We start from the raw sequence: 12,700 nt of genomic DNA, 5'->3' as shown, positions 1-12,700 counted from the left end.
CTTAAAACTCGAATGTTTGGGATTTATCATCTATACCAATATAAAAAGACCCGAAGGGGCAGATTCAAATCATCTCGACCGTCAAATCATATTATTTAACGGTTCCAATCGCTTCAATGTTGAGCACCAAACAGGTTTAACGCTTTAATACCCATCACTGCTATTGATTATAAACACGTTTTGACTCAACGCTATCCCATGAAATCTGCCATGTAATTAATATTTTATCATTTTCGTGAAAAAAGTAATGATATCTTACCAAATACCAACTTGCAACAGGTATATTTTACCTAATATAACGTGCAACTAATATAATACCTAATATAAACGTGCATTGCACATACATTATTATTAGTCTGAAAGAAAAAAATCCATCGCAGCGCGTAAACACCGCGTCCGTACGGTCAGAAAGCGGTGAGAAGATTTGCCGGGGCAGCGAGCCATCGCAGTCATTGTTTTTTGAGTGTAGCCAGGCAAAGCCATCGTGGTCAGTCAATCCAAATTCGATACCCATATGGCCATGTGAATGATGATGCATCATGCTCATAAATATGATCCGTCCTCACCTCTGCGCTCGGCCCAGCGGGGAAACGCCATGTTGGCATCTGGCCGATACCCCCCGGTCGAAATAGCCAACGTGCAACCGGACACGAACCAGGCATTCAGACGTGGCGTAGCGTACGACGGCAGGGCAACGCAGGCTTGGGAAGCTTCGCGGAAGCTTCCCTGGTGTACCCCCCTCCCGCGAATCATAACTGCTCAAAACTCCACCGTATGTAGAGGCATCGTCGCATTGAAGCCGGTTAAGGGAAATCAAAATCCCCTTTCCCTTTCCCTTCTTAGATCCATCTACACACGTCGATCCCATCCATTTAAACCATATTACAATCCTTTTTCTTCTTCGTCGTCTTACTTCGGAAAAACGATCTCTAATCTCTATCTACCAGTCTCACTATCTCGATATATATGCACACATATTTTTCTCTCAAGATCATCAAGGAGATCTTATCATTGTGATGCTGGAGCTGGACGCTGGCTGTAACATGGAGGGATGGGTCAATAATTCATTCCTCCGGGAATAATTGCTCTTATGCCCACCCTTCTTCCTCCCACATAAATATGTGCTCCACCTCCTCTTGGTGTCTCGCACAGAATACAGCACGAGGTTCGTAAGCGCGCCGAATAGGCAGAGACAGCTCTCGTCGTGGCGCCGCACTAGCAGCACAGGTAGAGTCAGAGTCCAGATCGATCGATCTAACCTGACCATGGATAGCCAGTCCGCGGTGACGATGGAGGCCGGCGCGCCCACGAGGAAGGAGTCCGGGCGGCTTCCCTCGCGGCACGGCGGCCACGCGCACGGCCACAGCGGCCTCGCCCGGACGGCGCACGGCATGTCTTCCTCGTCGCTGCGGAAGAAGTCGGACGCCACGCTGGTGCGCAAGGTCCCCGTGGCCTCGCTGCGCCCCGTGCTCGCCAATCTCCAGGAGGTCCTCCTCGGCACCAAGCTCGCCGTCCTCTTCATCGCGGTGCCGCTCGCCGTCGCCGCGCAGTGTTTCCGCTTCGGCCAGGTAAATTCATCATATATACACTGTTTTTTTTTCTTTTTGTTCCTACATGCATGCTACTATTCATGATCCTCGGTTCGGTTTGACCATCCCCTTGGATTTATTCCATTGCTTTTCTCTTTCGCTTCCAAACACTGGTGATCAGGTGCCAGATTGAGATCACTACTATCCAACACTGCCTCTCTGCGGATGCTTAATCACAATTGAACCTTGCGCGCTGTCCTCTATCAGTATACCTCAATTGGCCACGTCATGTTACGGACACATGGGGCACTGCACACAAACTGGCACGCACGAGAGCTGTACTACTTTCCCTGGAACTCATCTGTCCACATTTATGTGCGACGGATGTACAAAGTGGCAAACAAATTCGAGTTTTAAATGGTGTGCCCTCTTGGTGAGTGGTGACAACCTCTACATATGCTCTCCGTGGCCAAAACCATCGGTCGTCAGGTTGTAAAAACAAGGCACTGATCAAGTCGACTGCGTTTCTAAATCTTGATTAACGATTATACGCATGTGAGATCATCTATTGAATCAATGACAATGAGATTGTGTCTTGCTCGTTAATTAGTAGTGGTGATCGTTTATATTAGTCTAATCGTCATAATAACCGTTAATATTATGATTTTGCGTCAAAATGGCACTTTAATAGAATCGCTCTACGGCCTCAAGTCGCCATAATTTATGAACGGCGCTTCATATCATACCCGTGAGCCGCCATATTTGAAGGTTGCGGGCACTGGTTTGGAGCACGCACCATCTGCCAATCGATCACGGGAGAGAAGTTTCACCTCACTCCTCGTCTCTAGCGTTGGGCCATGGCAGTTTTACCAAAACGTAGGGCTGCACGCCCTGGAGTACTCTAGAAAGATGGTGTACTTCACGGAGGGAGTGCCATCTCGTAAACCTTGCTGCGACTAACAGCCAAATGTGCACCGCCAAGACAAGAGTAGACGACAAAAGTCGTGCGGGCACAGTGGCTAAAGACGATGACGGAAACATCCCTGCTTGCTCTTGGGTGTTCACGAGTTGGCATTTGTGATCAGCCCGGTGGAGTATAGCCTCACGAGCTTGACGTGGATAATCTGATGCTAGTACACATGAACATGTGCCCTTGTATATTGAAGAAGACTATGGCTGGAAGCCAAAGTCAAGAGTGCAAGGCACACTAATTTGTGAAATGCTCCCGCAATTTAGTCTCAATTTTGGTGCTAACACAAAATCTAAAACTTGTGCATATTGTCGTAAGTAGCCAGCAAGTGTTGATGTGTTATAATTTTATTTCTATTTCTGGCAAAGTGGAATTTAAAGTGGATCTGAATCGGCAGGTATGGGTGTTCGCGCTTAGTCTAATCGGCCTCATTCCTCTGGCTGAGCGGGTCAGCTTCCTCACAGAGTAAGCATTTGCTCCTCTTGCTACCCAAATTCCCTTTTACGGGATGCTTTAACTGTAGCTCTGTGTCAGTTCTGGAAATGCTTTAACGTGAAACCTTTTCATTTTCTGGTGTGGTAATTCTTGTAGGCAGATTGCGCTCTACACTGGCCCCACTAGTAAGTAACGCGGATCCACCCCAAACTACGTATATTCTACTACTACGCAGTATATTTCTGTCTCGCCGGCCGGAAACATCTATGTGTTGTTAATTACTCGACTTGTGGTTTGCAGTTGGCGGGCTCCTGAACGCGACGTGCGGCAACGCAACGGAGCTCATCATCGCCGTGTTCGCGCTGGTGCAAGGGAAGATCGAGGTGGTGAAATGCTCGCTGCTCGGCTCCGTGCTCTCCAACCTGCTTCTCGTCCTTGGCACCTCGCTCTTCTGTGGCGGCATCAAGAACCTCGGGGCCGACCAGCCCTACGACCGGGTACGTACCCGGCTCCATTATATTATATTAGAGCATGCATGCATTTCTCAATCTCAGCACCAGATTGCAAGTTGCAACGCCTAATTTTAGACTGACTAGCTTCACCCACGACTACGTATGCGCATGCAGAAACAAGCGGACGTGAGCACGGGTCTGCTCACCCTGGGCGTGCTGTGCCAGTCTCTGCCGCTGCTGCTGCGTTACGCCGTCAGCTCCGGGGAGCATGCTGTCGCCACTGACACCACGGTGCTGGAGCTCTCAAGGGCCTGCAGTTTCATCATGCTCCTCGCCTACGTCGCCTACCTCTTCTTCCAGCTCAAGACGCATCGCCAGCTCTTCGAGCCGCAGGAGATTGAGGGCGGCGATGATGATGAGGAAGAGGCGGTCCTCGGCTTTGGGAGCGCGCTCTTCTGGCTCATCCTCATGACCATCATAATCGCCGTGCTCTCCGAGTACGTTGTCGGCACCATCGAGCCGACCTCGCAGTCGTGGGGTCTCTCGGTGAGCTTCATCAGCATCATCCTGCTCCCCATCGTTGGTAACGCGGCGGAGCACGCCGGAGCCGTGATCTTCGCCCTGAAGAACAAGCTGGACATCACCCTCGGTGTTGCCTTGGGGTCGGCTACCCAGATCTCCATGTTCGTGGTGGGTACATTAACTCCCTTCCCTTGATTGTCTCCTTCGCTTCAACCAGCCAAATCATGCATGATGAATCTGCACTGTGTTGGTAGGTGCCATTGAGTGTCCTTGTCGCTTGGATCATGGGGATTCAGATGGATCTCGACTTCAAGCTGCTAGAGACTGGCTCTCTCTTCATCTCGGTGCTAGTGACGGCCTTCACCCTCCAGGTAAAAATCATCATTCAGTCATCATTCAGACAAACATTCGTCGGTGAGGGAATTTTAACCACATAAACTAAAGAAAGGAAGTCGATTTCCAATTGAGACAAAAGGGATTTCCTAACTACATGTTGTGATTTGGTTGCGATCTTGCTGTCTTGCTGCCAGAAAATACAAAAAAAAAACGGTCCTAATTAATCCAGTGATTTTGATTCGAAGGATGGAACGTCACATTACCTCAAGGGAGTCCTCCTCCTCCTATGCTACATTGTTATCGGCGCTTGCTTCTTTGTTACGAGACAACCAGCACGTACGTTTCCTTGACGACAGTAACAAATCAAGATCTGTTTATTTGCGATTGTTGTGCAGTCCACTTCTTGTTTCGGTTCCACTTTGAGAATATATTCTCTTGTTTGACAGATCACGCGAACGGCAACGGCACGCTGCTGGATGTCCCAACGGGTCCCATGATTGTCCAGGTCGCATAAGTACTGGTAAGCTTGCATTATCTTGTCCCAGCTAACCCGAAGACTCTTCATTTAAGAAGGGCGAGATATCTTTGATTATTTTGACCAAGATGATTTTGTAACAGCTGGTGTGATTTAGTTAGGTGTCGTGTCTGATTCAGAGATTGATTGCTCATGTGTGGAGATAAATCTTAATACGTTAAGACTACACTATGTTGTCTAGGATAGCATTTTGTCAGCCACGAGGGTTGCACCAATCAATTAATCATTTCAGCTTTGTTTTCATCCAATTGTTCTCCAGGGCTGCCTCAGCAAACTGGCATGCGTGCAAGACAGCGAACGAGGTGTTAGCCTGAAGCCACCAAATTCTGTCTATCATATCGGGGCATAACTGTGCCAAGGAAGATTCAGGAAGAGAATTCCCCGTGTCAAGAGTCCCATCCAAAAGGAATCGCTTGATTAGTTGTTGCCAGAAAAGCATGCAATTGTACCAGATATTTTCTTTATTTTCTCGAATCGTACGTAGTGCTAGCTATTTTTATTGCTTCTTGTATATTGTCTAGGTTGTTCGTCGTGCAATAAGCCTAGCTCATATGCGTCTAGCCATATGTATACATCGGCATCAGTGGGTTGTTACAGTTACGCAGATCAATATGATCTATGCAATGATGCAGACAGTGGCGGAGCCAGCCAACTGATGTTAAATAATGTCGGGGAGGGCCAAAACCAGCAAAATCATCATAAATACACAATATTAGCAGCGGATAATCCCTCGTATAGTGGCAAAATCTGCATGTTGACCTGGGCCGGGCCCCTGCTAGCACCCCTGCCTCTACCACTGCGCACACGAAAAGAGATAAAAGAGACACCGAAGGACATAGTGTTGGGGAATGTTGCAGAAAACAAATTTTGTTTCTACGTTTTCACCAAGATCCATCTATGAGTTCATCTAGCAACGAGTGATCGGATGCATCTACATACCTTTGTAGATCGCGAGCGGAAGCGTTCAAAGAACGGGGATGAGGGAGTCGTACTTGTCGTGATCCAAATCACCGGAGATCCTAGCGCCAAACGGACGGCACCTCTGCGTTCAACACACGTACGGTCAGCGTGACGTTTTCTCCTTCTTGATCCAGCAAGGGGAAAGGAGAGGTTAATGAAGATCCAGCAGCACGACGGCGTGGTGGTGAATGCAGCAGTCACCGCAGCAGGGCTTCGCCGAGCTTCTGCGAGAGGAAGAGGTGTAGCAGGGGAGAGGGAGGCGCCAAGACTTCAGGGTGTGGCTGCCCTCCCTTCCCCCACTTTATATAGGCCCCCTAGGGGGGTGCGCCGGCCCTAGGAGATGGGATCTCCTGGGGGGCGGCGGCCAAGGGGGTGGAGTGCCCCCCAAGGCAAGTGGAGGCGCCCCCTCCCCTAGGGTTCCCAACCCTAGGCGCATGGAGGGCCCAAGGGGGGCGCATCAACCCACTATGGGCTGGTTCCCTCCCCACTTCAGCCCATGGGGCCCTCCGGGATGGGTGGCCCCACCCGGTGGACCCCCGGAACCCTTCCGGTGGTCCCGGTACAATACCGTTGACCCCAGAAACTCTCTCGATGGCCGAAACTGCACTTCCTATATATAATTCTTCACCTCCGGACCATTCCGGAACTCCTCGTGACGTCCGGGATCTCATCCGGGACTCCGAACAACTTTCGGGTTACTGCATACTCGTATCTCTACAACCCTAGCGTCACCGAACCTTAAGTGTGTAGACCCTACGGGTTCGGGATACATGTAGACATGACCGAGACGACTCTCCGGTCAATAACCAACAGCGGGATCTGGATACCCATGTTGGCTCCCACATGCTCCTCGATGATCTCATCGGATGAACCATGATGTCGAGGATTCAAGCAACCCCGTATACAATTCCCTTTGTCAATCGGTACGTTACTTGCCCGAGATTCGATCGTCGGTATCCCAATACCTCGTTCAATCTCGTTACCGGCAAGTCACTTTACTCGTACCGTAATGCATGATCCCATGACCAGACACTTGGTCACTTTGAGCTCATTATGATGATGCATTACCGAGTGGGCCCAGAGATACCTCTCCGTCATATGGAGTGACAAATCCCAGTCTTGATCCGTGTCAACCCAACAGACACTTTCGGAGATACCCGTAGTATACCTTTATAGTCACCCAGTTATGTTGTGACATTTGGTACACCCAAAGCACTCCTACGGTATCCGGGAGTTACACGATCTCATGGTCTAAGGAAAAGATACTTGACATTGGAAAAACTCTAGCAAACGAACTATACGATCTTGTGCTATGTTTAGGATTGGGTCTTGTCCATCACATCATTTTCCTAATGATGTGATCTCGTTATCAATGACATCCGATGTCCATAGTCAGGAAACCATGACTATCTTTTGATCAACGAGCTAGTCAACTAGAGGCTCACTAGGGACACATTGTGATCTATGTATTCACACATGTATTACGATTTCCGGATAACACAATTATAGCATGAATAAAAGACAATTATCATGAACAAGGAAATATAATAATAATCCTTTTATTATTGCCTCTAGGGCATATTTCCAACAGTCTCCCACTTGCACTAGAGTCAATAATCTAGATGAATCGAACACCCATAGAGTTCTGGTGTTGATCATGTTTTGCCCTAGGGAGAGGTTTAGTCAACGGATCCGCGACATTCAGATCCGTATGTACTTTACAAATATCTATGTCTCCATCTTGAACATTTTCACAAATGGAGTTGAAGCGACGCTTGATGTGTCTGGTCTTCTTGTGAAACCTGGGCTCCTTGGCAAGTGCAATAGCTCCAGTGTTGTCACAGAAGAGTTTGATCGGCCCCGACGCATTGGGTATGACTCCTAGGTCGGTGATGAACTCCTTCACCCAAACTGCTTCATGCGCTGCCTCCGAGGCTGCCATGTACTCCGCTTCTGATGAGGACATCAATACCATTGTTACACCCACGGCCCCTACTGTTACATATACTGGACCAATTACTAGAGCTCGCGCACGCCAATTAAATTACCAGGTACTTTCGTTTCTTGGTAATGATTCTAATATTCATGAGATTATGATGCTGCCTAAATTGGATACATTTGTTTTGCTTACAAATGAAGGGCCTAGCTTGGAGAAGGATGAACATTGGAGCAAGAACACACATGGAGTTGATGGCATGCACAAGGGGATCAAGAACGGAGTTACAAGTGATGATTTCAGGACTTTAAAGCCGCCATAAGGAGTGCATGAAGCCTTGGACGAAATATACAAGATGCCACTTCATAATATTCGTCCATAGGCTATTCTAGGTGTTGCGTCACCTTATTAATGGGCCAGGCTCATGTAATTTCGAAATACTTAAGTATAGGCTATTTTTAGAGTCCGTATGTGTGGGGAAACAAGAGTTAGGGTTGGTTTCAGACCCCAACCTCAAGGGCCACGAAATTCCCCCCTCTTCCTCCATATATACAGCCCTTAGGGCGTCATTTAGACTTTGGGTTTTGTTTAGATCAAAAGTTCGTCATAGCTGCAACTTCGCGTACTTCGTTTGTGTCCAACGACTAGACCAAGACGTCACAGAACCCCACCTTGATCAATAAAGCTTTCATCTTATATTCGCAATATCCAGATTGCAATCTCAGTTTCTTGCTTGTTCTTCGTTTGCTCGCAGGAAACAGACCCTCGTGGTCAGGTTGATCGTGCTCCGGCGTGGTCAATAACCCTCGGAAGTTGGTTTAGCGATTGCTAAGGCGCGACGTCTCGCACGATCGTAGTCGGATCGTCAAAGTCGACTCCCACAGAAAATGATAGCCACCATCTCATCGAAACATCGGGACCCTCGCCTCTATCAAGTGGTATCAGATTTCCAGGTTGCTCGGTGAGATTTTACAGTTTTTCGTAGATTAGATCGAGTCTGTTCTTCATACCTACAGTCCACGAAAAAGCCACAAAAAAAATTTTAGGGTTAGTTCATCATATCCGAACCAATCTGAGCCTTTGCATAATCTTTTTAGGGTTTTTGCTTTGTTGAATTTGCGGTTGCATCGTCGTGTCAAGTTACTGGTCTTAGAGTCTAGTCCTTTAGAGTTTCGAGTTCTGGTCATAAGTTGTCACGCCGCCGCCGCACCATCATCATCGCCCGTCTACCACTTTTGCTTATCCGCCACCGCTCTAAATCCATATCCATATACCACCACCAATCCGTATCCATATACCACCACCAATCTGTATCCATATACCACCACCGCTACCATATACCACCACCGCTGCCATATACCACAACCATATATCCACCACCAATCTGAGTTCTTCTCATATTAGGTTTGTTCTTGAGATCAATCTAAATTCCGATTCATGTTTCCTTGCCTGCGTAGGTTTCGGAAAAAAAAGAGTCTGGAGACCCCCGGGCAGTTTTTAGGCCAAAATTTTCACGGGCAAATTTTTTTCCCTATCCTATTGTTAGGCTTTTCCGAGTCTTTTGAGCCACGTGCCATCATAGTGATTTTTTGTCGCACTTTTTCGTCGTCGCTGCCCTGATTTCCGAAAAAAAAGTGAAAAAAATTTCGTGCCCATCCTATCAGTTTGACGAGGGAAGAGTTTTGAGACAATCGCCATTATAGTGATTTTTCGCAAAAAAAGATGAGCGCAAAAAAAAGGAGCGCAAAAAAAGAGCGAAAAAAATAGTTCCAGAGTGTGCTTTTCCCTTATTTACGTGCAGCGCCGTGATTTTGTTAGTGTTTTAGGCTCGCGTCTCTAGCACGGTCTAGCCTAGGACCAGCACAGTACCGTCGTTGAGCGTTTATTCAACTTTGCATCTCTGAATTGATTATTACTGACCCTTTTTGCTACCATACTATAAGCCTTCCCAGCTCCACATACATCTACGTCGTGCGTTTGACTCCCCTGGCAATCGCTCTATCCAAGCTTTTGAGAGTTTTGACTATAACGGTTGCCGATCACCGCCTGCTGCTGGGTAAGAACTGGTAAGAATTTGAGATTTGCTTGACGGATTTGTGACACCTGCCACCACCACCACTTGTTAGTAGTCTATAGGATCATATTCTTGTGTGTTTCTATTGCTGCTAACCATGCCAGGATCACAATCCGACGAGACTGACTGGGAGAACTTGACGAACAAGGAGCTTCATGATACGTTTCAGCAAATGATGAGTGTACAGGTGCAAGATGTGATAAACAGATTTGAAGAGGCCATGGAGAAGATAGATGGCATGGAGAAGACGTTTGAAACAAAGCTCGATAACAAGTTTGCTGAATTGCTTTCGCGTTTTCCACCACCACCACCGGCTGCTCCTGCCGCACCTCTGCAACAACAGCAACAACACCGACTACCTCCACGTCGGGAAACAGCCCTCCGCCGAGCGAGCCGTGTCCCTCTTCAGTCGGGCCAAACTGCTAGTGCTGCTGTTGATACTTCTGTGGCTCCTACTGCTGATGTGGAGGAGGATGATTATGTGGGAGATTATGGGGATGAGGTTGATCAAAATCAGAACTACGTGCCACCACCAGCACAGCAACCACTAGGTCGTCCACATGTAAATAATGGCAATGGTAGGGCTCACCCTCAGGTACGAGATCATGACCATCTCCCTAAACTAAAATTGAATATTCCACCATTTGAGGGTAGATATGTTCCTGATATATATCTTACTTGGGAGTTAGAAACTGAACAATGATTTACATGTTTACAATATCCCGAGGAGAGACGTGTTCCTGCTGCTGTTTGTGCATTCACTAGTTTTGCATGTGTTTGGTGGTCTGAGCATTGTAGATTATTTCCTATTCCGGCTACTTGGGCTGCTTTGAAAACTGCTATGCGTACTCGTTGGGTTCCACCATATTATCAACGTGAATTACTTCAAAAATTGCAGCGCTTAAGACAGGGAAAAAATTCTGTAGAAGAATATTATCAGGAATTACAAACTGGCATGATTAGATGTGGTATTGTTGAGGAGAATGAAGCTATACTTGCACGTTTTATGGGTGGACTAAATAGAGATATTCAGACGATTCTAGAGTATAAGGAGTATACTAATATCACTCGTTTATTCCATCTTGCTTGTAAAGCTGAACGTGAAGTGCAGGATCGACAGGCATTGGCGCGGACTAACTTTTCTGCAGGTCGACCTTCATCATGGACACCACGTGCATCATCTACTTCCACACGTTCTGCTACACCGGCGCTTCCGTCGGCTGCCACCTCCAACCGTGATACAATAAAGCAGGCACAATCACCACTATCTGCCAAGAGCACACCTTCTGGGCCTGCAAAGATCTCTTCTTCATCCATGGCATCAACTGGGCAAACACATGATATTATTTGTCGATGTTGCAAGGGTGGAGGTCATTATGCGAGAGAATGCCCATCTAAGCATGTCATGATTGTTACTGAGGATGGTGGGTATGAGTCTGCTAGTGACTATGATGAGGAGACTTTGGCTCTTATTACACGTGACGAACACGGTGGAGACGATTCTGATCATGAGACGCAATACATGGCTCCTGAAGATGCTGACATGTATGAATGTTTAGTTGCTCAACGTGTTTTCAGTGTGCAGGTTACACAAGCTGAGCAAAATCAGAGGCATAATTTTTTCCATACAAAGGGAGTTGTGAAGGAACGTTCTGTTCGCGTGATCATAGATGGAGGGAGCTGCAATAACTTGGCTAGCATGGAGATGGTGGAGAAGCTATCTCTCACCACAAGACCACATCCACATCCTTACTACATCCAATGGTTCAACAACAGTGGCAAGGTTAAGGTAACACGTACTGTTCGTGTGCATTTTAGTATCTGTACATATGCTGATTATGTTGATTGTGATGTGGTACCTATGCAAGCATGTTCCTTATTACTTGGTAGACCATGGCAATTTGATAAAACACCATGGTAGAAACAATCAGTATACTCTTGTTCATAACGATAAAAATATTACTTTGCTTCCTATGACTCCTGATTCCATTTTGAAAGATGATATTAATAGAGCTAATAAAGCAAAACAGGAGACAAATAAGAGTGAAAATCAGATTGTGGCAAAAGAATTTGAGCACCAAATGAAGTCTAATAATAAACCATCTACTGTTGTTTCTGAAATTAAATTGAAAAGTGCATGTTTACTTGCCACCAAATCTGATATTGATGAGCTAGATTTCAGCAAATCTGTTTGCTATGCCTTTGTGTGCAAAGAGGCATTATTTTCATTCAAGGACGTGCCTTCCTCTTTGCCCCCTGCTATCACTAACATTTTGCAGGAGTTCGCTGACGTCTTTCCACAAGACGTGCCACCGGGATTACCACCTATTCGAGGGATTGAGCATCAAATTGACTTAATTCCCGGTGCTTCGCTACCCAACCGTGCACCATACCGTACCAATCCAGAGGAGACGAAGGAGATTATGCGTCAAGTACAAGAACTGCTTGACAAAGGTTATATACGCGAATCCCTTAGTCCTTGTGTTGTTCCTATCATTTTAGTGCCGAAAAAGGATGGTACGTCGCGTATGTGCGTTGATTGTAGAGGCATAAATAATATTACTATTCGTTATCGTCATCCTATTCCTAGGCTAGATGATATGCTTGATGAATTGAGTGGCTCTACAATATTCTCCAAAGTTGATTTGCGTAGTGGATACCATCAAATTCGTATGAAATTGGGAGATGAATGGAAAACAGCATTTAAAACTAAGTTTGGATTATATGAGTGGCTAGTCATGCCTTTTGGGTTAACTAATGCACCTAGTACTTTCATGAGGTTAATGAACAAAGTTTTACGTGCTTTCATTGGACGATTTGTGGTAGTTTACTTTGAGGACATATTGATTTATAGCAAATCTTTGGAGGAACATTTGGAACATTTACGTGCTATTTTTATTGCTCTACGTGATGCACGTTTGTTTGGAAACCTTGGAAAGTGCACCTTTTGC

The 12,700-nt window shown here is 46.6% G+C and overlaps 1 protein-coding gene across 1 annotated transcript; it reads left to right on the top strand.

Annotated features, from left to right (window-relative positions):
- Positions 1-793: 793 nt before the first annotated feature.
- LOC123061291 (vacuolar cation/proton exchanger 1a) lies at positions 794-5,445 on the top strand. Its single transcript, XM_044484357.1, has 9 exons — positions 794-1,568; positions 2,897-2,964; positions 3,091-3,119; positions 3,235-3,431; positions 3,561-4,076; positions 4,163-4,279; positions 4,490-4,580; positions 4,691-4,764; positions 5,039-5,445. Exons 1-8 carry the CDS (start codon positions 1,266-1,268, stop codon positions 4,756-4,758), a joined length of 1,389 nt encoding a protein of 462 aa, XP_044340292.1. The 5' UTR covers positions 794-1,265; the 3' UTR covers positions 4,759-4,764; positions 5,039-5,445.
- The last annotated feature ends 7,255 nt before the right edge of the window (positions 5,446-12,700 follow it).

This window comes from Triticum aestivum, chromosome 3A (assembly GCF_018294505.1).
Source record: "Triticum aestivum cultivar Chinese Spring chromosome 3A, IWGSC CS RefSeq v2.1, whole genome shotgun sequence".
In the NCBI taxonomy this organism is placed as follows: Eukaryota; Viridiplantae; Streptophyta; class Magnoliopsida; order Poales; family Poaceae; genus Triticum; species Triticum aestivum.
This window is presented reverse-complemented; position numbering and strand designations above follow the sequence as displayed.

Excerpts from the sequence above, each read along its gene's own strand:
- LOC123061291 (XM_044484357.1), top strand. The coding sequence starts at position 1,266 with ATGGATAGCCAGTCCGCGGTGACGATGGAGGCCGGCGCGCCCACGAGG. Across the intron at positions 2,965-3,090 it reads CGGGTCAGCTTCCTCACAGA|GCAGATTGCGCTCTACACTG; the intron begins GTAAGCATTTGC and ends TAATTCTTGTAG. Across the intron at positions 4,280-4,489 it reads TGACGGCCTTCACCCTCCAG|GATGGAACGTCACATTACCT; the intron begins GTAAAAATCATC and ends TTTGATTCGAAG.